The sequence below is a fragment of the Somniosus microcephalus genome, chromosome 4 (assembly GCF_052327205.1).
Source record: "Somniosus microcephalus isolate GS21.2 chromosome 4, FLI_Smic_1.0, whole genome shotgun sequence".
Lineage (NCBI taxonomy): Eukaryota > Metazoa > Chordata > Chondrichthyes > Squaliformes > Somniosidae > Somniosus > Somniosus microcephalus.
In genome coordinates this window covers 315,859,851-315,883,812 of record NC_140990.1, presented here as the reverse complement: position 1 = coordinate 315,883,812, position 23,962 = coordinate 315,859,851, and the positions used below count along the sequence as shown (strand labels likewise).

General features: G+C 50.0%; 1 protein-coding gene across 1 annotated transcript in view; it reads right to left on the bottom strand.

Annotated features, from left to right (window-relative positions):
* LOC147120628 (receptor-type tyrosine-protein phosphatase-like N) overlaps positions 1-23,962 on the bottom strand; it is a 395,267-nt gene that overhangs the window by 222,322 nt on the left and 148,983 nt on the right. The window contains 5 exon segments of the mRNA XM_085986775.1: positions 1,535-1,614; positions 8,479-8,565; positions 10,379-10,761; positions 13,146-13,180; positions 14,746-14,880. Coding sequence (XP_085842901.1) covers positions 1,535-1,614; positions 8,479-8,565; positions 10,379-10,761; positions 13,146-13,180; positions 14,746-14,880 — 720 coding nt within the window.

The following is a 23,962-nucleotide window of genomic DNA, read 5'->3' as shown; positions in this document are numbered from 1 at the left end:
GTTCCCGTCTGCAGAATAATTACCCTCCTACTTCCATATATTTGAATAAAATTGTAAACAGGGAGAGGATGTGCCCTCGATAGATTACGAGGCCCATTAATGAAAAACTGTCAGTTCCTGCTTGGAGACCTGACAAAAACAGAGTCTCCCTCATACACTCCAAGATGTGGCTCTCGATGGTACTTGTAATTAAAGAAAGAAGAAACCTGCATTTCTATAGCGCCTTTCACAACCTCAGGACGTCTCAAAGCACTTCACAGCCAATGAAGTACTTTTTTGAAGTGGAGTCACTGTTGTAATGCGGGAAACGCGGCAGCCAATTTGCGCACAGCAAGCTCCCACAAACAGCAATGTCATAATGACCAGATCATCTGTTTATTAGTGATGTTGGTTGAGGGATAAATATTGGCCAGGACACCGGGGATAACTCCCCTGCTTGTCTTCGAAATAGTGCCATGGGATCTTTTATGTTCAGCTGAGAGCGCAGACGGGGCCTCGGTTTAACGTCTCATCCGAAAGACGGCACCTCCGACAGTGCAGCGCTCCCTCAGTACTGCACTGGGAGTGTCAGCCTGGATTATGTGATCCAATCTCTGGCCTTCTGACTCAGAGACAAGAGTGCTGCCCACTGAGCCACGGCTGAAACTGTAATGTAACTTTATGTATGTTCCTTGGATGGCTCGCTGCCCAGTGTGTTAGAACACAGCCATACAGATCAGCACAGGCCCAGGCTCAATCACTGGATGTGAGCCCTGTGGTTTGTTGTGGTGATTTAGGGAGAGGAGAGAGAGAGAGAAAGAAGGGGGAGGGGGGGGGCAAGGAGAGGGGGAGGGGGGTCCAGGAGAGGGGGAGGGGGGCCAGGAGAGGGGGAGGGGGGGGCAGGAGAGGGGGAGGGGGAGGGGATGCCAGGAGAGGGGGAGGGGAGGGGAGGCCAGGAGAGGGGAGGGGGAGGGGGGGCCAGGAGAGGGGGAGGGGTGCCAGGAGAGGGGGAGGGGGAGGCCAGGAGAGGGGAGGGGGGGCCAGGAGAGGGGGAGGGGGAGGGGAGGCCAGGAGAGGGGAGGGGGAGGGGGGACCAGGAGAGGGGGAGGGGTGCCAGGAGGGGGGCAAGGAGAGGGGGAGGGGGCAAGGAGAGGGGGCCAGGAGAGGGGGAGGGGGGCAAGGAGAGGGGCCAGGAGAGAGGGAGGGGGCAAGGAGGGGGAGGGGGGCCAGGAGGGGGGGCAAGGAGAGGGGGAGGGGGGCAAGGAGAGGGGGAGGGGGGCGTAAGGGGAGAGATGGAGAGGGAAAGGAGCGAGAGAGAGTAGGAGAGGAGAGAGAGAGGGGGGGAAAGGAAGAAGGAGAAAAACATCTTATGGTCCTGCCTGGTCTTTGGCACATTTTGATATTCATCTATCTAAAATGAGGAGGATCAGATCACGCTCCTGCTATTGGTCACCAGAAACCAGAGGTTAAAAGGTCATAGGTTATCATCGTACCCTGTGGATTAACCCCACAATGCAAGGGGACTGGACGGGGTCGGCCGAGGGCCTGTACTTACTGGCTTTATCGGCCACCTCAGCGATGGTCAGATTTTGGTTGTTGTGCCTCAGTCTGAATGTTAGGGCTGGTCCAATGACACTGAAAGAAAGAAAGACAGACGTGCATTTATATAGCACCTTTCACGACCTCAGGACGTCCCACAGCACTTTACAACCAATGAAATACTTTTTTTGAAATGTTGTAATGTAGGAGACATGGCAGTCAATTTGCGCACAGCAAGCTCCCACAAACAGCAAAGTGATAATGACCAGATCATCTGTTTTAGTGATGTTCATTGAGGGATAAATATTGGCCCCAGGACACCGGGGAGAACTCCCCTGCTCTTCTTCAAAATAGTGCCATGGGATCTTTTAACATCCACCTTAGAGGGCAGATGGGGCCTCGGTTTAACCTCGGTAAATCCAAAAGACGGCTCCTCTGACAGTACAGCGCTCCCTCAGCACTGCCCCTCCGACAGTGCAGCGCTCCCTCAGCACTGCCCCTCCGACAGTGCAGCGCTCCCTCAGTACTGCCCCTCCAACAGTGCAGTGCTCCCTCAGTACTGCCCCTCCGACAGTGCGGCGCTCCCTCAGTACTGCCCCTCCGACAGTGCGGCACTCCCTCAGTACTGCCCCTCCGACAGTGCGGCGCTCCCTCAGTACTGCCCCTCCGACAGTGCAGCGCTCCCTCAGTACTGCCCCTCCGACAGTGCGGCGCTCCCTCAGTACTGCCCCTCTGACAGTGCGGCGCTCCCTCAGTACTGCCCCTCTGACAGTGCGGCGCTCCCTCAGTACTGCCCCTCCGACAGTGCGGCACTCCCTCAGTACTGCCCCACCGACAGTGCAGCGCTCCCTCAGTACTGCCCCTCCGACAGTGCGGCGCTCCCTCAGTACTGCCCCTCCGACAGTGCAGCGCTCCCTCAGTACTGCCCCTCCAACAGTGCAGTGCTCCCTCAGTACTGCCCCTCCGACAGTGCGGCGCTCCCTCAGTACTGCCCCTCCGACAGTGCGGCACTCCCTCAGTACTGCCCCTCCGACAGTGCGGCGCTCCCTCAGTACTGCCCCTCCGACAGTGCAGCGCTCCCTCAGTACTGCCCCTCCGACAGTGCGGCGCTCCCTCAGTACTGCCCCTCCGACAGTGCAGCGCTCCCTCAGTACTGCCCCTCTGACAGTGCGGCGCTCCCTCAGTACTGCCCCTCTGACAGTGCGGCGCTCCCTCAGTACTGCCCCTCCGACAGTGCGGCACTCCCTCAGTACTGCCCCACCGACAGTGCAGCGCTCCCTCAGTACTGCCCCTCCGACAGTGCGGCGCTCCCTCAGTACTGCCCCTCCGACAGTGCGGCACTCCCTCAGTACTGCCCCACCGACAGTGCAGCGCTCCCTCAGTACTGCCCCTCCGACAGTGCGGCGCTCCCTCAGTACTGACCCTCCGACAGTGCAGCACTCCCTCAGTACTGCCCCTCCGACAGTGCAACGCTCCCTCAGTACTGCCCCTCCGACAGTGCGGCTCTCCCTCAGTACTGACCCTCCGACAGTGCAGCACTCCCTCAGTACTGCCCCTCCGACAGTGCGGCGCTCCCTCAGTACTGACCCTCCGACAGTGCAGCACTCCCTCAGTACTGACCCTCCGGCAGTGCGGCGCTCCCTCAGTACTGCTCCTCCGACAGTGCAGCACTCCCTCAGTACTGCACTGGGAGTGTAAGCCTGGATCTTGTGCTCTAGTGTCTGGAGTGGGACTCGAACCCACGATCTCCTGACTGAGAGGCGAGGGCGCTGCCCACTGAGCCACCGTGTTGAGAAAGGAGGATGGTCAGTGCGAATCAGGCAAAACCCTGCCACAGCCACAACAAAACAATCACCACACACACCCGCTGCATTCACACACTCACACACACTAATCTCTCAAGGTGGCAGGGCAAGTAGATCAAATCTGTTTAAAAAAAAAAGCATCCAGAATCCTTGGCTTTGTAAATCACATACAAAAGCAAGGAAGTTATTGCTAAACCTTCATAACTGTTAGGCCTCAGCTGCAGTAACATAAGAACATAAGAAATAGGAGCAGGAGTAGGCCAATCGGCCCCTCGAGCCTGCTCCGCCATTCAATAAGATCATGGCTGATCTGATCCTAACCGCCAATCCACTATCACAGAACCATCTCCTGAATCTAACAGAATTAGACACACGAAATAGGAGCAGGATCAGGCTACACGGCCCCTGGGCCCGTTCCGCTACCCACAGGGCCATGACTGATCCGAACCTAGACTCATGTCCAAATTCCTGCCCGCTCCCCGTAACCTTTAATTCCCTTTACTTCTAGGAAACTGTGTATTTCTGTTTTAAATTTATGTCATGATGTAGCTTCTACAGCTTTTTGGGGCAGCATATTCCATGGACCTACCACCCTCTGAGTGAAGTAGTTCCTCCTCATCTCAGTTTTGAAAGAGCAGCCCCTTATTCTAAGACTATGCCCCCTAGTTCTAGTTTCACCCATCATCGGGAACATCCTCCCCGCATCCACCCGATCCAACCCCTTCACAATCTTATATGTTTCAATAAGATCGCCTCTCATTCTTCTGAACTCCAATGAGTAGAGTCCCAATCTACTCAACCTCTCCTCATATGTCCATCCCCTCATCCCCGGGATTAACCGAGTGAACCTTCTTTGTACTGACTCGAGAGCAAGTATGTCTTTTCTTAAGTATGGACACCAATTCTGGGCACCATACCTTAGGAAGGATGTCGAGGCCTTGGAGAGGGTGCAGAGGGGATTTACTAGAATGGTACCAGGAATGAGGGAATTCAGTTTTACGGAGAGACTGGAGAAGCTGGGGTTGTTCTCCTTAGAGAATGTTAAGAGGAGATTTAATGGCGGCGTTCAAAATTATGAGGGTTCAAAATTTGATAGAGTAAATAAGGAGAAACTGTTTCCAGTGGCAGGAGGGTCGGTAACCAGAGGACACAGATTGAAGATAATTGGCAAAAGAACCAGAGGGAGATGAGAATTTTTATTTATTTAAAAAAAAAAATTTTTTACAACGAGTTGTTGTGATCTGGAACGCGCTGCCTGAAAGGGCGGTGGAAGCAGATTCAATAGTAACTTTCAAAAAGGGAATTGGATAAATACTTGAAGGGAAGAAATGCAGAGCTATGGGGAAGGAGTCGGGGGGAGTGGGACTAATTGGAGAGCTCTTTCAAAGAGCCGGTACAGGCACGATGGGCCGAATGGCCTCCTTCTATGCTGTATTATTCTACGATTCCCCCCTCCCCTCCATCGTTACTGTGAAAACTCACGGTACTTCATAGACCGGGTGCAGCAGGGAGAGAGGGAGGGAAACTGGTGAGTGGCAGCTTGTCTCAAGGTCAGATGTTTGTTGGGTTCAAGCCTCACTCCCGGTAACCCGAAGGCCAAGACTTCAGCGCAATACTGAGGGACTGCTGCATTGTCAGAGAGCTGCTGTCCTTCAGGTGAAGCCATAAACTGAGGGTCCCGTCTCTCTCTTCTGACACCCCAAGGTGCCTGACAGGAGTGTAATCAAACAAAATTTGACACCGAGCCACATAAGGAGATATTAGGGCAGGTGACCAAAAGCTTAGTTAAAGGGATAGGTTTTAAGGAGCGTCTTAAAAGAGAGAGAGGTGGAGAGGTTTAGGGAGGGAATTCCAGAGCTTAGGGTCCAGGCGGCTGAAGGCACGGCCGCCAATGGTGGAGCGATTATAATCAGGGATGCTCAAGAGGCCAGAATTAGAGGAGCACAGAGATCTCCGGGGGGGGGGGGGGGGGGGGCGGGGTTGTGGTGCTGGAGGAGATTATAGAGATAGGGAGGGGCGAGGCCATGGAGGGATTTGAAAACTAGGATGAGAATTTTCAAATCGAGGTGTTGCTTAACCGGGAGCCAATGTAGGTCAGCGCGCACAGGGGTGATGGGTGAACGGGACTTGGTGCGAGTTAGGACATGGGCAGCCGAGTTTTGGATGACCTCAAGTTTAGGGAGGGTAGAACGTGGGAGGCCAGCCAGGAGTGCGTTGGAATAGTCGAGTCTAAAGCTAACAAAGGCGTGGATGGATTCAAGACTGAGATCGATAGAATTTTGGATGCCAAGGAATTTAAAGGATATGATAGGGCGGGAAAGTGAAGCTGATGTAGATGATCAGCCATGATCTTATTGAATGGCGGAGCAGGCTCGAGGGGGCCACATGGCCTACTCCTGCTCTTATTTCTTACGTTCTTACTTAATGACATTCAAAAGGATATGGAGGCGGAGTAGACAATTGGAGCTTTCAAGACTGAGATGACTAAGTTTTTGTTGGGGAAGGGTATCAAGTGATATGGAGCTAATATGAGGTTGACGTACAGCCATGATGTAATTGAATGGCGGAACAGGCTCGAGGGGCCTAATGGCCTCCTCCTGTTCCTATGAAACAGGGAGCTTGCATAAGCTGGCGAGGCCAGTGATGTACAAATCAACTGTAAGTTGTTTTTATTAGTTTATGGGATGTGGACGTCACTGGCAAGGCCAGCATTTATTGCCCATCCCTAATTGCCCTCGAGAAGGTGGTCGTGAGCCGCCTTCTTGAACCGCTGCAGTCCGTGTGGTGAAGGTGCTTCCACAGTGCTGTTCGGGAGGGAGTTCCAGGATTTTGACCCGGTGACGATGAAGGAACGGCCGATATATTTCCAAGTCAGGATGGTGTGTGACTTGGAGGGGGACTTGGAGGTGGCGGTGTTCCCATGCGCCTGCTGCCCTTGTCCTTCTAGGTGGAAGAGGTCATGGGTTTGGGAGATGCTGCCGAAGAAGCCTTGGCGAGTTGCTGCAGGGCATCTTGTAGATGGTACACACTGCAGCCACGGTACGCCGGTGGTGGAGGGAGTGAATGTTTAAGGTGGTGGATGGGGTGCCAAGTATCGAGGAGGGAAGAGGCTGGGGGATATTGCATGTCACGGCACTGTCAGAATGCAGTGGGAGGGGAATAAGACCCATTTAATGTCCAGTGCCTGTTCCCTGTTACAGCCAGTTTCCCTGGTAACGTCTGCCACCTAATGGTGGAGGGGAGCACTGCAACAATGGGTTCGTTCTCAAGACTGGATCAGAAACCTCTGCTTCGATGTGGCTCCATAGTTCTCAAGTAAAATCATTGCTTCCTTTTCCTAAAACTACTTTGCAACATCTCCTCACTAACTTATCCCTCTCATCATGTCTCAGTGCATGGCAGTCGTATCATTATCGTTTATAAATGCAAGTTGTTAAATATATTTAGTGCCTTTAACGTAGTAAAATGTCCCAAAGCGCTTCACAGGAGCGATTATCAGACAAAATGGTGACACCGAGGCACAAGGAGATATCTGCCTTGTGTGGCAGAGAATTCCACAGGTTCACCACTCTCTGGGTGAAGAAATTCCTCCTCATTTCAGTCCTAAATGTCCTACCCCTTATCGTTAGACTGTGACCCCTGGTTCTGGACTCCCCCGCCATCGGGAACATCCTTCCTGCATCTAGTCTGTCTAGTCCTGTTAGAATTTTATAAGTTTCAATGAGATCCCCTCTCATTCTTCTAAACTCCAGCGAGTATAAGCCCAATCGACCCAATCTCTCCTCATACGTCATTCCTGCCATCCCAGGTATCAGTCTGGTGAATCTTCGCTGCACTCCTTCCATGGCAAGAACATCCTTCCTCAGATAAGGCGACCAAAACTGCACACAATACTCAAGGTGTGGTCTCACCAAGGCCCTGTACAACTGCAGCAAGACATCCTTGCTCCTGTACTCGAATCCTCTCGCTATGAAGGCCAACATACCATTTGCCTTCTTAACCGCCTGCTGCACCTGCATGCTTACCTTCAGCGACTGGTGCACAAGGACATCCAGGTCTCGTTGCACTTCCCCTTCTCCCAATCTATTGCCATTCAGATAATAATCTGTCTTCCTGTTTTTGATGACCACCGAACGTCTCAAAGCGCTTTACAGCCAATTAAGTACTTTTGGAGTGTAGTCACTGTTGTAATGTGGGAAGCGCAGCAGCCAATTTGCACACAGCAAGGTCCCACAAACAGCAATGTGAGAATGAACAGATAGTCTGTTTCTGTTATGTGAATTGAGGGATAAATATTGGCCCAGGACACTGTGGATAACACCCCTGCTGTTCTTCGAAATAGTGCCTTGGGATCTTTTACGTCCACCTGAGAGAGCAAACGGTTTAACGTATCATCTGAAAGACGGCACCTCCGACAGTGCAGCGCTCCCTCAGCACTGCACTGGGGGTGTCAGCCTAGCTTTATGTGCTCAGGTCCCTGGAGTGGGACTTGAACCCACAACCTTCTGACTCAGAGGCGAGGGTGCTACCCACTGAGCTATAGCTTAAAAGGAGTAGAGCGAGGCGGAGAGGTTTAGGGAGGGAATTCCAGAGCTTAGGGCCCAGGCAGCTAAAGGCACGGCCGCCAATGGTGGAGCGATTATAATCGGGGATGCTCAAGAGGCCGGAATTGGAGGAGTGCAGAGATCTCGGGGGGAGGGGGGGGTGTTGTAGGGCTGGAGGAGGTTACAGAGATAGGGAGGGGGCGAGGCTGTGGAGTCTCTCTTTTGGAATGTTGGACCAAGTGTTTCTGTCAAACATTTAAAACTGTGGCATATACCAATGCACTCTGCTTTAAAATTGTTTCTGCGCCCCATGACATATATGCACATTTCCTAGGGCTGGAGGAGGTTAGAGAGGTCAGGAGAGGAAACTCTTGTTTGGTGTGGCTGAATGGGTGATCTGGTGCCTGGGGACAGTTTCTGATCTTTGCCGCTCCCATTCTCATTCATAAGAACATAAGAAATAGGAGGAGTCATTGGCCATACGGCCCCTCGAGCCTGCTCCGCCATTCAATAAGATCATGGCTGATCTTCGACCTCAACTCCACTTTCCTGCCCGATCCCCACATCCCTTGATATCCAAAACTTCATAACTCATTCCCGCTGCCACTTGCCTGATGTTGATGAAACTGACTGTTGCGAGATGCATCTGGTGAGCCAAGGACTCCAGTAACTTAATCCCGTCAGAGAGTGTCAAGGGCCTGCTCAGCGTAAAGAGAGAGAGAGAGAGAGAGAGACACACGGTGAACCCAGGGCAGGCACGGCAATCACAACACAAATTGGTGAAGATCCAACACTTGACATTACACTGCTATTGTATAGGGTGTTATGAATCTTATGATCCATGAAGAAAGACTCATGAAATAACACTGGACAGCCAGCTGGTGGCGCCGTCCAAGGAGTATAAATACTCGGGCGTGGGTCCAGCTTGCCCAGGTCATTTTGTAAACAGGAACTAGTGAAAGATAACTAGACCTCCATGTTTTGAAACAATTTGATTAAAGCCTTGCTTTATACTCAAACCAAGTGCGTAGTGAGTTTTATTACGTCACAGGGTTAGGCTGTTTCTTTAGTTAAAAAGCCGTTTACTGATGTGTTTACATGTTTTACCAATTTCACTAGGGTTGCCAACTCTGGTTGGATGTATTCCTGGCGGTTTCATCACTTGACCTCCCAGCGCCAACTGCCCCGCCCCCCACGCTCCCGCCATTGGCCGCCCGACATGTCAATCATTGTCCTGCTCCACCCACATTTGCGGCATTGGCCGCCCGACATGTCAATCATTGTCCTGCTCCGCCCACATTCATGCCATTGGCCGCCCAACATGTCAATCATCGTCCTGCTCCTGCCCACATTCATGCCATTGGCCACCCAACATGTCAATCATTGTCCTGCTCCTGCCCACATTCATGCCATTGGTCGCCCAACATGTCAATCATCGTCCTGCTCCTGCCCACATTCATGCCATTGGTCGCCTGACATGTCAATGATCGCGTTGCCCCACCTTCCCACGGCCAATCGGAAAGCTAACAAGACTCTTCATTAACCAATTGAATTGCATGAATCTTGACCGCCTGCCAAACAGCCTTTTTCCCTCATTGCCAACATTTTTCCAACTAATAAACGAAAGTGTTAAAAGAAAATGGAAAAAAACCCACAATTTTTATTAACCCCCGCCCCACCCTAGGATTTTTGCTTGGCGCAGCATCCTGGAGATTAATTTTCAATTCCTGGAGGCTCCAGGGCAATCCTGGAGGGTTGGCAGAGTGAAATGTCACACTATGATTTAAACCCAACGTATCAATCAAAGGTCTGACATTTATTTAGTGCCTTCAACGTCCTTTCCTTTTGAGGTGTAGTTACTGTTCTTATGTAGGCAAATGCAGTCGCTAATTTACGCACAGCAAGCTCCCACAAACGTGTTTCAAGGTGAATGACCGGTTGATCTGTTTTTTTGGTGGTGATGGCAGCACCGGGATGAATGTTAGCCAGAATTGTGGGAGGACTCCCCCGCACCTCTTCAAATAGTGCCATGGGTTCGTTTACGTCCGCCTGAGAGAGCAGACGGGGCCTCGGTTTAATGTCTCATCCGAAAGGCGGCACCTCCGACTGTGCAGCAACCCCTCAGCACTGCACTGGGAGTGTCGGCCTGGATTATGTGCTCGAGTCTCTGGAGTGGGTCTACCCTCTCGGGTGGACATACAAGACCCCACGGCACTATTTCGAAGAGGAGCAGGGGTGTTCACCCTGGTGTCCTGGGCCAATATTTATCCTTGAACCTACCAACATCACTGTGGCCCCTAGAATGGCGGCATTTTTTCCTCAAAGCAAGTCATCAGTTGAGTGACCGGGGAGCTGCCCCGCTCTGGATTTACAGGGCAGTACCGAGAACACAACCAACTCCAGGACAAGTCACAAGCCGGTCCGGTCACATGGGCTCCGAGTGCAAGTGGAGACTCAAGACGGAGCAGGGAATCAGCTCATTAGTTCCTCCCAGATAAACATGGTTCTTACTTCTTGTTGGTGACGATGTAGGCGTACTCCTCCTTCTGTGGTGAAGCCGCGCCGGTTGGAGCCCTCTCCGGCTCGAGTCCGTCCGTCTGTTTGAGCGGCCGCTCAGGGATCAGGTCGATGTCCTGCAGGACGCGGCCGAGCTCCTCCCGGGTCTCGTCCAGCTCCGCAGCCGTCGCCTGGACCCTCCGCCCGCTCGCCGCCTCGCTCGGACTGGCAGCTGCCATGATGGCGGCCACCACCTTCTCGCCGTCCCTTCCCCCTGCTTTCGAGGCGCCGGGAGTGCTGGGCTGGAGGGCGTTGTCGGGGTCCGGGATCTGGGATTCGCTGCTCTCCCTCGATTCCATCTCCTGCCAGTGCCGCATGGTCCCTTCCATCATGGAGGCCTGCAAAGACACGAGACGTTTGCTCAGCACCAGTACTTCAATATTGGAATCCACTGCATTCCTGACAAGCCAGGCTCCATCTCATCTTAACCAAGTCCACCCCACCCAAAATCGTCCCGAGAATGCATAATTTTCTTACATAGAAACATAGAAGATAGGAGCAGGAGTAGGCCATTCGGCCCCTCGAGCCTGCTCCGCCATTTAATGAGATCATGGCTGATCATCCAAACTCAGTACCCTGTCCCTGCCTTCTCCCCATATCCCTTGATCCCTTGATCCCTTTAGCTTTAAGAAATATATCTAACTCCTTCTTGAATATATTTAATGAATTGGCCTCAACAGCCTTGTGTGGTAGAGAATTCCACAGGTTCGCCACTCTCCGGGTGAAGAAATTCCTTCTCATCTCAGTCATAAATGGCTTACCCCTTATCCTTAGACTGTGACCCCTGGTTCTGGACTCCCCCGCCATCGGGAACAGCCTTCCTGCATTTAATCTGTCTAGTCCTGTTAGAATTTTATAAGTTTCAATGAGATCCCCTCTCATTCTTCTAAACTCTAGCGAATATAAGCCTAATCGACCCAATCTCTCCTCATATGTCATTCCTGCCATCCCAGGTATCAGTCTGGTTAATCTTCGCTGAACTCCTTCCATAACAAGAACATCCTTCCTCAGATAAGGCGACCAAAACTGCACACAATACTCAAGGTGTGGTCTCACCAAGGCCCTGTACAACTGCAGCAAGACATCCTTGTTCCTGTACTCGAATCCTCTCGCTACAAAGGCCAACATACCATTTGCCTTCTTAACCGCCTGCTGCACCTGCATGCTTACCTTCAGCGGCTGGTGCACAAGGACGCCCAGGTCTCGTTGCACTTCCCCTTTTCCCAATCTATTGCCATTCAGATAATAATCTGTCTTCTTGTTTTTGCCACCAAAGTGGATAACCTCACATTTATCCACATTATACTGCATCTGCCATGCATCTGCCCAATCACCCAACCTGTCCAAATCATCCTGGATTTTCTCTGCATCCTCCTCACAGCACACATGCCCACCCAGCTTTGTGTCGTCTGCAAACTTGGAGATATTGCATCTAGTTCCCTCGTCTAGATCATTTATATTGTGAATAGCTGGGGTCCAAGGACCGATCCCTGCGGTAGCCCACTAGTCACTGCCTGCCACAAAAAGACCCGTTTATTCCAACTCTTTGCTTTCTGTCTGCCAACCAGTTCTCTATCCAAGTCAATACCTTGCCCCCAATCCCATGTGCCTTAACTTTACATGCTAATCTCTTCTTATGCGGGACCATATCGAAAGCCTTCTGAAAGTCCAAATACACCACATCCACTGGTTCTCCCTTATCTATTTTACCAGTTACATCCTCAAAAAATTCCAGTAGATTAGTCAAGCACGATTTACCTTTTGTAAATCCATGTTGACTTTGTCCGATCCTGTCACTGTTTTCCAAGTGCTCAGCTATTACATCTTTTATAATGGACTCTAGCATTTTCCCCACTACCGATGTCAAGCTTACCGGTCTGCAATTCCCCGTTTTCTCCCTACCACCTTTTTTGAATAAGTGGGGTAACATTAGCTACCCTCCAATCCACGGGTACTGTTCCAGATTCCATCGAATGTTGGAAGATGATCAGCAATGCATCTACTATTTCTAGGGCCACTTTCTTAAGTACCCTAGGATGTAGATTATCAGGCCCTGGGGATTTATCAGCCTTCAATCCCGTCAATTTCCCTACAAATACTGATTTCTTTCAGTTCTGGATCAAGACATCACTGTATATTGAAGTTGAGGAAAAATCTCTTCCTGTCTCCCATTTTATTCTCTGTTCAACAACAAGAACAAAAACAACTATATTTATATAGCGCCTTTAACGTAGTAAAACATCCCAAGGCGCTTCACAGGAGCGATTATCGAACAAAATTTGACACCGAGCCACATAAGGAGAAATTAGGACAGCTTGGTCAAAGAGATGGGTTTTAAGGAGTGTCTTAAAAGGAGAGAGAAGGTGGAGAAGTTTAGGGAAGGAATTCCAGAGCTTGGGGCCCAGGCAGTTGAAGTCATGGCCGCCAAGGGTGGAGCGATGGAATTCGGGGTTCGGGGATGTGCATGTGATCTAATTGAATGGCAGAACAGGATCCAGGGGCTGAAGGGCCTCTACTCCCGCTCCTACGATAACGGATCACAACAGGTCCCACTGGAGGACCTATGACCTTCCTGGTTTGTGGGGGTTCAGTACCACACTGGGCGGTGTGCATTCCTCCACTCAGCCATCAGAGGGGAAACAGGCACCATCCCCCCTCCCACCCCCCGACGATATCAAGAGTTCCGTATTCTGGACCGGCATTTGTCATTTACAAATCTCACCTTCTTCCGGACCAGACTGTCCGTCTCCATCGGAGCTGGAAGAGAAAGAAGCAGCCATTAATCCCGTTAGTGTAACATCAGACGGGAATTACCCACAACGGGTTAAAAGAACGAACGAATGAACTTGCATTTATATAGCGCCTTCGGGACTTCCCAAAGCGCCACACAGCCAATTAAGTACTTTTGAAGTGTTGGAATAAGGTAATGCGGCAGCCAACTTGCACACAGCAAGGTCCCATAAACAGAAAGGTGATCATTTTTGGTTGAGGGATAAATATTGGCCAGGACACCGGGAAGAACTCCCCTGCTCTTCTTCACAATAGCGCCACGGGATCTTTTATGTCCACCTGAGAGAGCAGATTAGGCCTAATGTCTCAATTGAAAGCTGGCACCTCCGACAGTGCGGCGCTCCCTCAGTACTGGCACTGGGAGTGCCAAGCTGGATTTTGTGCTCAAGTCTCTGGAGTGGGACTCGAACCCCCAACCTTCTGACTCAGAGTGTGTCTTGGCCTCCAAGTCACGGGAGCGAATAAAATCTGAATCGTTCCACCCAGCTGTTATTTAAATACTTGTCCCTGTGGTGAAATCAGCATTTTAGTAAAAGCGGATTGACATGAATCAACTGAGCGGCCTGCAGGTGGCGCTGTCCAGGGAGAGTATAAATACTCGGGCACGGGCCCAGCTTGCGCAGGACATTCTTAACAGGAACTAGTGAAGGACACAACTTGGAGGTCTAGTTGTGTCCTTCACTAGTTCCTGTTAAGAATGTCCTGCGCAAGCTGGGCCCGTGCCCGAGTATTTATACTCTCCCTGGACAGCACCACCCGCTGGCCGCTCAGTTGATTCATGTCATTAGTTTTCTTACGTCACGGATTACTCATTACTGTTTGGATATATTACACGCACACAATTCCAGGTTCGGGCACTCCCACATCCCCAACCTTACCCCAACTCCAAACCCCCACACTTATCCGACCTCCCACACTTTGCCCCCACACCCCAACCACCACACTTTGCCCCCACCCCCCATCCACCACACTTTGCCCCCACACCCCATCCACCACACTTTGCCCCCACACCCCCAACCACCACACTTTGCCCCCACCCCCCAACCACCACACTTTGCCCCCACCCCCCAACCACCACGCTTTGCCCCCACCCCCCAACCACCACACTTTGCCCCCACCCCTCCAACCACCACAATTTGCCCCCACCCCCCAACCACCACACTTTGCCCCCACCCCCCCGCCCCCCAATCACCACACTTTGCCCCCCCGCCCCCCCAACCACCACACTTTGCCCCCCCGCCCCCCCAACCACCACACTTTGCCCCCCCACCCAACCACCACATTTTGCCCCCCCAATCACCACACTTTGCCCCCCCACCCCCATCCACCACACATTGCCCCCCCACCCCCCATCCACCACACATTGCCCCCCCACCCCCCATCCACCACACATTGCCCCCCCCACCCCCCCATCTACCACACTTTGCCCTCACCCCCCCATCCACCACACTTTACCCCCACCCCCCATACTTTGCCTTCACCCCCCCAGGACACGGTCTTGCTGAAGATCCTCTCCCTCCCTTCAGGCCTACCTGGCTCAGGCTGGCCATCCTGTTTCATGAGCTGAAGAATTGCCGCCGACATGCTGTTGAGCTGCTGGTCGCTGAGGTCTCGGAGATCGATGCCATATTTATCCAGCTCCATGGCTATCCTCCGGGCAGATGGCTCTGTGGAAATGGAACACCCCGGTTGTGTTACAGAGCGACTTGCACACAGCTTTCTAAAGCAGTGTAACTCAAGAATCAAATGCTCGCACATAACTCATACAAAACCCCAGCTCTCCTCCATCACTATTCCAGAGACTTCAGCACATAATCCAGGCTGACACTCCCAGTGCAGTACTGAGGGAGCGCTGCACTGTCGGAGGTGCCGTCTTTCGGGATGAGACGTTAAACCGAGACCTCATCAGGACACCCAGGTGGACGTAAAAGATCCCATGACCGCAATTTGAAGAGGTCACGAAAGGTGGTATAGGAGGTGTGGAAGTTATGTTACTGTTGTATAAAGCTGTGGTCAGACCCCATTTAGAGTTCTGGGCACCGCACCTCAAGGAGGACATATTGATCTTGGAGTGGGTGCAGTGCAGATTCACCAGAATGATACTGGGGCTAAAAGGGTTAAATTATGAGGACAGGTTGCGCAGACTAGTATTACCTCGAGTATAGAAGATTAAGGGGTGATCTAATTGAGGTGTTTAAAATGATTAAAGGATTCGATAGGGTAGAGAGAGAGAGAAACTATTTCCTCTGGTGAAGGGAGTCCAGAACAAGGGGGCAGAACCTTAAAATTAGAGCCAGGCTGTTCAGGGGTGATGTCAGGAAGCACTTCTTCACACAAAGGGGAGTGGAAATCTGGAACTCTCTCCCCCAAAATTTGTTGAGGCTGAGGGGGGTCAATTGAACATTTCAAAACTGAGATTGCTAGATTTTTGTTAGACAAGGGTATTAAGGGTTACAGATGCAGTTAATATACAGATTAGCTATGGTCTAGAAACATAGAAACATAGAAGATAGGAGCAGGAGTCGGCCATTCGGCCCTTCGAGCCTGCTCCGCCATTCAATGAGATCATGGCTGATCATCCAAATTCAGTACCCTGTCCCTGCCTTCTCCCCATATCCCTTTAGCCTTAAGAAATATATCCAACTCCTTCTTGAATATATTTAATGAATTGGCCTCCACCGCCCTCTGTGGTAGAGAATTCCACAGGTTCACCACTCTCTGGGTGAAGAAATTCCTCCTCATTTCTGTCCTAAATGGCTTACCCCTTAGACTATGACCCCTGGTTCTGGACTCCCTGGACATCGGAACATCCTTCCTGCATCTAGTCTGTCCAGGCCTGACAGAATTTTATAGGTTTCGATGAGATCCCCTCTCAATCTTCTAAACTCCAGCGAGTATAAGCCCAATCGACACAATCTCTCCTCATATGTCATTCCTGCCATCCCAGGTATCAGCCTGGTGACTCTTCGCTGCACTCCTTCCATGGCAAGAACGTCCTTCCTCAGATAAGGCGACCAAAACTGCACACAATACTCAAGGTGTGGTCTCACCAAGGCCCTGTACAACTGCAGCAAGATATCCTTGCTCCTGTACTCGAACCCTCTTGCTACGAAGGCCAACATACCATTTGCCTTCTTAACCGATTGCTGCACCTGCATGCTTACCTTCAGCGACTGGTGCACAAGAACACCTAATCTAATTGAATGGTGGAACAGACCCGAGTGGCTGAATTCCTTCTGGTCTTGTGAATACAAGTTTGTTCTTTTTCCCTGCACTCCACCAACACTGATTGGTTGTATGGAAGGGTAAGGTGTGGGGATGGGGTCGCCGAGAATGAATAATTAAAACAAAAACAACTGCCTCTTCCACCGCCCAAAGGCCACGTAACCTTCTCAACTCTGTCCCGATGGCAACAACCCCTGGACATCAGAACTGTACCAGGTGAAAGCGGAGTCAATCCCCACTCTCTCTACTTGCTGTTCATCTCTAACATTTTCCATTCCTACACTTTGTCCAAAAGTTTCTGAATAGAGGAGCCTCCTGACCCTGACACCGAGTTTACAACTTCAGATCTTAATCACCGCTCCCATTTTGTTTACACAGAATGTATAGCACAGAACCCAACTGGTCCGTGCCGGTGTTTATGCTCCACACGAGCCTCCTCCCATTCTACTTCATCTCACCCCATCAACACATCCTTCGATTCCTTTCTCCCTCATGTGTTTATCTAGCTTCCCCTTGAATGTATCTATGTTATTCGCCTCAACTCATCCTTATGGTGGCGAGTTCCACATTCTCACCACTCTCTGGGTGAAGAATTTCTCCTGGATTCCCTAATGGATTTATTAGGGACTATCTTATATTGATGGCCCCTAGTTCTGGTCTCCCCCACAAGTGGAAACATCTTCTCTACGTCTATCCTATTAAACCTATTCATGATCGTAAAGACCTTTATCAGGTTGCCCCTCAGCCTTCTCTTTTCTAGAGAAAAGAGTCCCAGCCTGTTCAGGCTTTTCTGATAGTTATAGCCACGAATGTCTCTGGAACAGCAGCTGTTGGTAATGGAGCGTGGCTGCACCAGGGCCACTGGAAGTGGAGGAGGAGTGGGATGGGCTGGGGCTTCCATATTGTTACACGGCCGGTGGGGTTCTCTGCATCCCTGGGGTCTACCCACCTTTCTCCGTTATATTCCAGGGCCATGGAAGCCTTCTCCTCTTTGGCCTGCTTCTCTCCCCCTCTGCACCCTCTCCAAGGCCTTGACATCCTTCCTAAAGTGAGGTGCTCAGAATTGGACACCATGGCCCAGAAATTCGGGTCGGGGGCTTCCCGCGGGTGCAAGCCTCCGACCTGCACTTACCTAGCGCGCCGGCCGTTGTGCTGTGGGATTCCGATCCTGGGCCTGCTCCAACATCGGGGCGCATTGCTCGCGTATCCCAGGGGCGCAGTTAGTTCGAAGCGTCCCCTGGGATCACATGGGCCATGGAGAGCCAATGGTAGCAGGGAATCTGTATTCATAGATTTGACAGGAAGAGCTGTCAAATCTATGAATACAATTCAGCCCCAAAACATCACTAAAACTTCAAATAATTTTTTTTTTAAATCACATTTTTAAAATAACTATAAATTACATAAAATAACTATTTTAAACAATAATTTAAATTTTTGGAAAAATTTATTACAGTTTCTAACGGGGCTAAAAATAAACTTACCTTTCTTTAAAGTATTTAAAAATACTAAACTTGCGGAAAAAATGTTTTAATTTTACTTAATTCACCACTTACCTTGTTAAAAGCAGGCCTTGCCCTCCTGGAGAAACCTGTAAAAAAAAAACTGGAAGTTCCAGGCGTACGCGCTGCCTCTCCGGCGCACGCGTTCGACCTGTGAACCCCTTCCTAAGGGAACGGAAGTTCCGGTTTCCCGCGCATGCGCAGTGCATGCACGAAACCGACACTTTCGTTAGGCCTACGCGCAAGTACCCAGCGCGTACTCACCCGTGGGGACCCGAAGTTCTGTCCATAATGAGGCTATTCTGCGGTAACCATTTATACCCCCTCGAGAGCCATCTTTTAAGAACATAAAAAATAGGAGCAGGAGTCGGCCATTCAGCCCCTCGAGCCTGCTCCACCATTCAATAAGATCACGGCTGATCTGATCTTGGCCTCAACTCCACTTTTCTGCCTGTTCCCCATAACCCTGGACACCCCGTTAGCTCAAAAATCTGTCAATCTCAGCCTTGAATCTATTCAATGACTCCACCTCCATAGCTCTCTGGGGTAGAGAACTCCAAAGAGTCACGACCCTCAGAAGAAATTGCTCCTCATCTCCGTTTTAAATGGGCGACCCCTTATTCTGAAACTGTGCCCCCTAGTTCTAGATCCCCCCATGAGGGGAAACATCCTCTCAGCATCTACCCTGTCAAGCCCCCTCAGAATCTTATATGTTTCAATAAGATCCCCTCTCATTCTTCTAAATTCCAATGAGTATAGGCCCAACCTGCTCAACCTTTCTTCATACGTCAACCCCTTCATCCCAGGAATCAACCTAGTGAACCTTCTCTGAGCTGCCTCCAATGCAAGTATATCCTTCTGTAGTGGCGCTTCTTAGTTTCCAAACAGGCAGCCACTGAGCTGTGGGGCTTTTAACAACGAGTAGACGCGTGTCGAAATAAAACGTTCCCAAACGTAGCTTTGTCTTTTAAACTGTTTACTATAACACTTAACAAAACGGAATTACAAAGCAAACACGTATAAACGAACACGGTCAAAAACTGTATTGCTCCAAACCTCACAACTTCTGCCTCCTTCAGCCACGTGCAGTTTAAACTGTAAAATGGCTGCACACCATGTGTGGCTTAGGGACTGTACCATTGTGGCAAGAATGAAGGGGGTGTCTCGGACTATACTACTGGAGCAAGAAAATAGGGGGTTTCTTAATACAATAAGTCGGTCAGGTAAATTAACTGTATTATGCCATTTAACCACTATTTTAAAGTATTTTCTTAAGCTTTCATGGCTCTTACACCTTCCTTAAATAAGGAGACCAAAACTGTATGCAGTACTCCAGGTGTGGTCTCACCAATACCCTGTACAGCTGTAGCAAGACTTCCCTACTTTTATACTCCATCCCCTTTGCAATAAAGGTCAATATTCCATTTGCCTTCCTAATTATTTGCGGTACCTGCATGCTAACTTTTTGTGTTTAATGTACGAGGACACCCAGATTCCTCTGTACCGCAGCATTCTGTAGTCTCTCTCCATTTAAATATTTTGCTTTTCTGTTCTTCATAACAAAGTGGATAACCTCAGATTTTCTCACATTATACTCCATCTGCCAAATTTTTGCCCACTCACTTAACCTCTCTATATCCCTTTGCAGACTCTTTTGGCCTAGAAATTTGGTGGCGCCCAGCTCGCCTGAGCGCCGGAATTACCGCTCCGGACAGAGCCGCTTGTGCCAGCGCGATATTCAGTTTCAGCGCCCCAAACGGAAGCGGGGCGCTGCTCGAGGCGCCCCGCGTCCCTCTTGGGGTGCTGAAACTGAATATCGCAGCACAACGTGCCGCAGCGCCACACGCTGCGGCACGGCGCGCTGCGGTACTGCAGGCCTTCCTCCCCTTCTTAAAGGGGAGGGGCCTGCACCAGCGCGATCAGAGATCACGAGTGCCGGCAAAAGAGCCGGGCACTTGGGGCACAGCCGGCACTGCCCGGGGGGGCTCAGGAGGCCGGGGACGGCAGCGCGAGGAGGCCAGCAAAAAAAAAATGGCCGCCCGCACCTCCCCTTTAATTAGCGCCACTACCGCCGCAGGTCGGCCCCCCTGAACCGGTCGCAGATTGCGACCGGCGTTACAGCGGGGGGCGCGACCCAATATCGCGATCGGGGCGGTAGCGGGGCGCTGCTCACACCGATGACGTCATCGGTGGTGGCACAGCGCTACAGGCTAACGCCCCATTAGCGCCCTGCTAAATTTCGCAGGGGGCGTGGCCAGTGGCGCTAAAGCCACTAAGTGCCCTCTTTGGGCGCTAACTGGTGGCACAGCCCACCGAATTTCTAGGCCTTTGAGTCCTCCTCACAATTTGCTTTCCTACCTATCTTTGTATCATCAGCAAATTTGGCAACTGCACACTCGGTCCCTTCATCCAAGTCATTAATATAGAATGTAACTAGTTGAAGCCCTGACACTGATCCCTGTGGCACCCCACTAGTTACAGTTTGCCAACCTGAAAATGACCCATTTATCTCAACTCTCTGCTTTCTGTTAGTTAGCCAATCCTCTATCCATGCTAATATATTACCCCCAACACCGTGAGCTCTTATCTGTGCAGTAACCCTTTATGTGGCACCTTATCGAATGCCTTCTGGAAATCCACTATATCTACTGGTTCCCCTTTATCCACCCTGCTCGTTACATCCTCAAAGCACTCTAGTAAATTTGTCGAACACAATTTCCCTTTCATAAAACCATGTTGACTCTGCTTGATTGTATTATGATTTTCTAAATGTCCTGCTACTACTCCCTTAATAATGGATTCCAGCATTTTCCCAATGACAGATGTTAGGCCAACTGGCCTATAGTTTCCTGCTTTCTGTCTCCCTACTTTCTTGAATAGGGGCGTTACATTTGCGGTTTTCCAATCTGCTGTGACCTCTCCAGAGTCTAGGGAATTTTGGTAGATTACAACCAATGCATCCACTATCTCTGCAGCCACTTCTTTTAAGACCCTAGAATGTAGGCCATCAAGTCCAGGGGACTTGTCAGCCTTTAGTCCCATTAGTTTGCCTAGTACTTTTTCTCTAGTGATAGTCATTGTTTTAAGTTCCTCCCTATAGCCCCTTGATTTTCCACTATTATTGGGATGCTTTTAGTGTCTTCTACCGTGAAGACAGATACAAAATATTTGTTCAAAGTCTCTGCCATTTCCTTGTTTACCATTATTAATTCCCCAGTCTCATCCTCTAAGGGACCAACGTCTACTTTAGCTACTCTCTTCCTTTTTATATACCCGTAGAAGCTCTTATTTCTTGCTAGTTTACTCTCAATCTATTTTTCCCTCTACTTTTCTTTTAGTCATCCTTTGCAAGTTTCTAAAAATTTCCCAATCTTCTGGCCTACCACTAATCTTTGCAACATTGTATGCCTTTTCTTTCCATTTGATACCTTCCTTAGCTCCCTTAGTTAGCCATGGATGGTTCATCCTTCTCAGAGTCTTTCTTTCTCACTGGAATATATCTTTGTTGAGAGAGTTATGAAATATCGCCGTAAAAGTCTGCCACTGCTTATCTACCGTCTTACCTTTTAGACTATTTTCCCAGTCCACTTTAGCCAACTCGGTCTTCATAAACTTAAATAAAGGCAATTACAAGGGTAAGACATTAGTTTCAGACCCAAGTTTCTCACCCTCAAACTGAATGTGAAATTCTACCATGTTATGATCACTCTTCCCTAGAGGATCCTTTACTATGAGATCATTAATTAATCCTGTCTCATTACACATTACCAGATCTAAAATAGGCAGTTCCCTGCTTCTTTACTTGTCCCATTACCATCTCCTTTTGCCTTGCAGCATCAGCCATTTTGTCATTTAATCACTCCTGCCTTCCACCCTATCACAGACTTTCCCTCTTGTTCTTTCCCTGACCCACTCCCCTTTCCCCTGGCTCTGTATTTGCTTAAAACCTGTTCAGCTCGAGCACCTTCCGGCTGTGATGAAAGGTCATCGACCTGAAACACTTGGTTGGATTTTCCATCAGGAATCCCACACTTCAGCATTAAAAATAGGGTTTAGGCTAAAAACTGCCTGTTAACTGGCAGTTAATTGGCACTAATCCCTTCCCGCCTCGGGGAGGCGGGTCCCAGTGCGGGGCGGGTACCCGCCAACCTTTGAAACTGGCATGGAGACGGGTTGGGTGCGGGATGGGGTCGGGACCCTTGATTTCGGGGTTTTAACCCCCCACACGCCTCCAAGGCCCAAGGAAAATCCTGCCCATTAACTCGGTTTCTCTCTTCACAGATACTGCCTGACCTGCTGAATGATTCCATAATTTTCTGTTTTTATTTCAGGTTCCCAGCATCCGCAGTATTTTGCTTTCGTTTCTGAATAAAGCTGGTCTTTTTCTTTTGAAATGAGACAGATGGGCAGATAAGGGGGAAAAGCTAGATAAACACACGAGGGAGAAAGGAACAGAAAGATACGCTGATTGGGTGAGGTGAAGCAGGGTGGGAGGAGGCTCATGTGGAGCATGGGCCCATTGGGCTGAATGGAACATGGGAACAGGAGGAGGCCAGTCAGCCAACGTTCCCTGTAAGCTGCACAGCACTCCAAGGATCCTGCGCATCCGGCTTTTCAATGTAAAAACCGCACATGCACGCTGTCATGAATCTTATCATTCATGAAGAAATGACTCATGAAATAACACTGGGCGGCCAGCTGGTGGCACCATCCAAGGAGTATAAATACTCGGGCGTGGGCCCAGCTTGCCCAGGACGTTTTTGTAACCAGGAACTAGTGATGTAACTAGAATCTCATGGTTGTGAAACAGTTGATTAAAGCCTTGTTTTATAATCAACCAAGTGCTTAGTGAGTTTCTTATGTCACACGCTATTTTCAACGGCCCGCGCAGGCCCCCAAAAAATTAGACGGAACACTGCATTCGGCCCCTCGAGCCTGCTCCATCATTCAGCGAGATCATGGCAGATCTGTATCCTAACTCCATCCACCCACCTTGGCTCCATAGTCCTTTGTACCCCCTTGTCTAGCTAAAACCTTTCGATCAGAGATTTCAAATTATTAACTGAGCTCGCATCGTCTGCTTTTTGAGAGATTTCCACACTTCTACCACTCTTTGCGTGAAGCCGTGATTCCTAACTTCTCTCCGGAATGGCCTGGCTCTGGTTTTAAGGTTATGTCCCCTTGTGCGAGACTCCCCCCCACAAGTGGAAAAAGTTTCTCTCTATCTACCCTAATTCCTTTCAAAAATCATAAAAACCTCAACCAAAATACCCTCTAACTTTCTATATTCCACGGAATACAAGCCTAGTGAGGTAAGAAAACTACTAGGCACTTGGTCTAAGCGTTAAACAAAGCTTTAGTCAACTGTTTTACAACATGGAGGTCTAGTTGTGTCCTTCACTAGTTCCTGTTAAGAATGTCCCCGCGCAAGCTGGGCCCGTGCCCGAGTATTTATACTCTCCCTGGACAGCGCCACCCACAGGCCGCTCAGCATCACTTCACAAGTCTTTCTTCCATGAAAAACCGATTCATGTCATCTAGTTTATATAATCTCTCTTCATTAGAGAACCCTTGGAGACCTAGTAACATTCATAAAAACAGAAGATAAGAAATAGGAAATAACAACAGAAAATGCTGGAAAAACTCAGCAGGCCAGGCAACATCCATGGAGAGAAAATAGAGTCGACGTTTCGGGTCGAAACCCTTTTTCAAAGCTGGAAATGAAATGAAATAGATAGAAGGCAGGGCTGCGATAGAACAAAAGAAGTAAAGAGACACTAAGAGGTATTCAAAACCAGACGAGATGGTAATAGGACAGTGGAGACAAAGGACGGCTCAGATTAGGTGTGAAGTGTACTGGCAGAAAGAGAGACAGCTGCCATGTGGGAGAGAGAAAAAAAAGGAAAGGTGGGGGGGAGGGAAAACCCAAAACAAAGGGGTGGACAAAAAAATATAAGTAAAAATGTAATAGGGGCCGAGGTTATGATCTGAAATTGTTGAACTTGATATTGAGTCCGGAAGG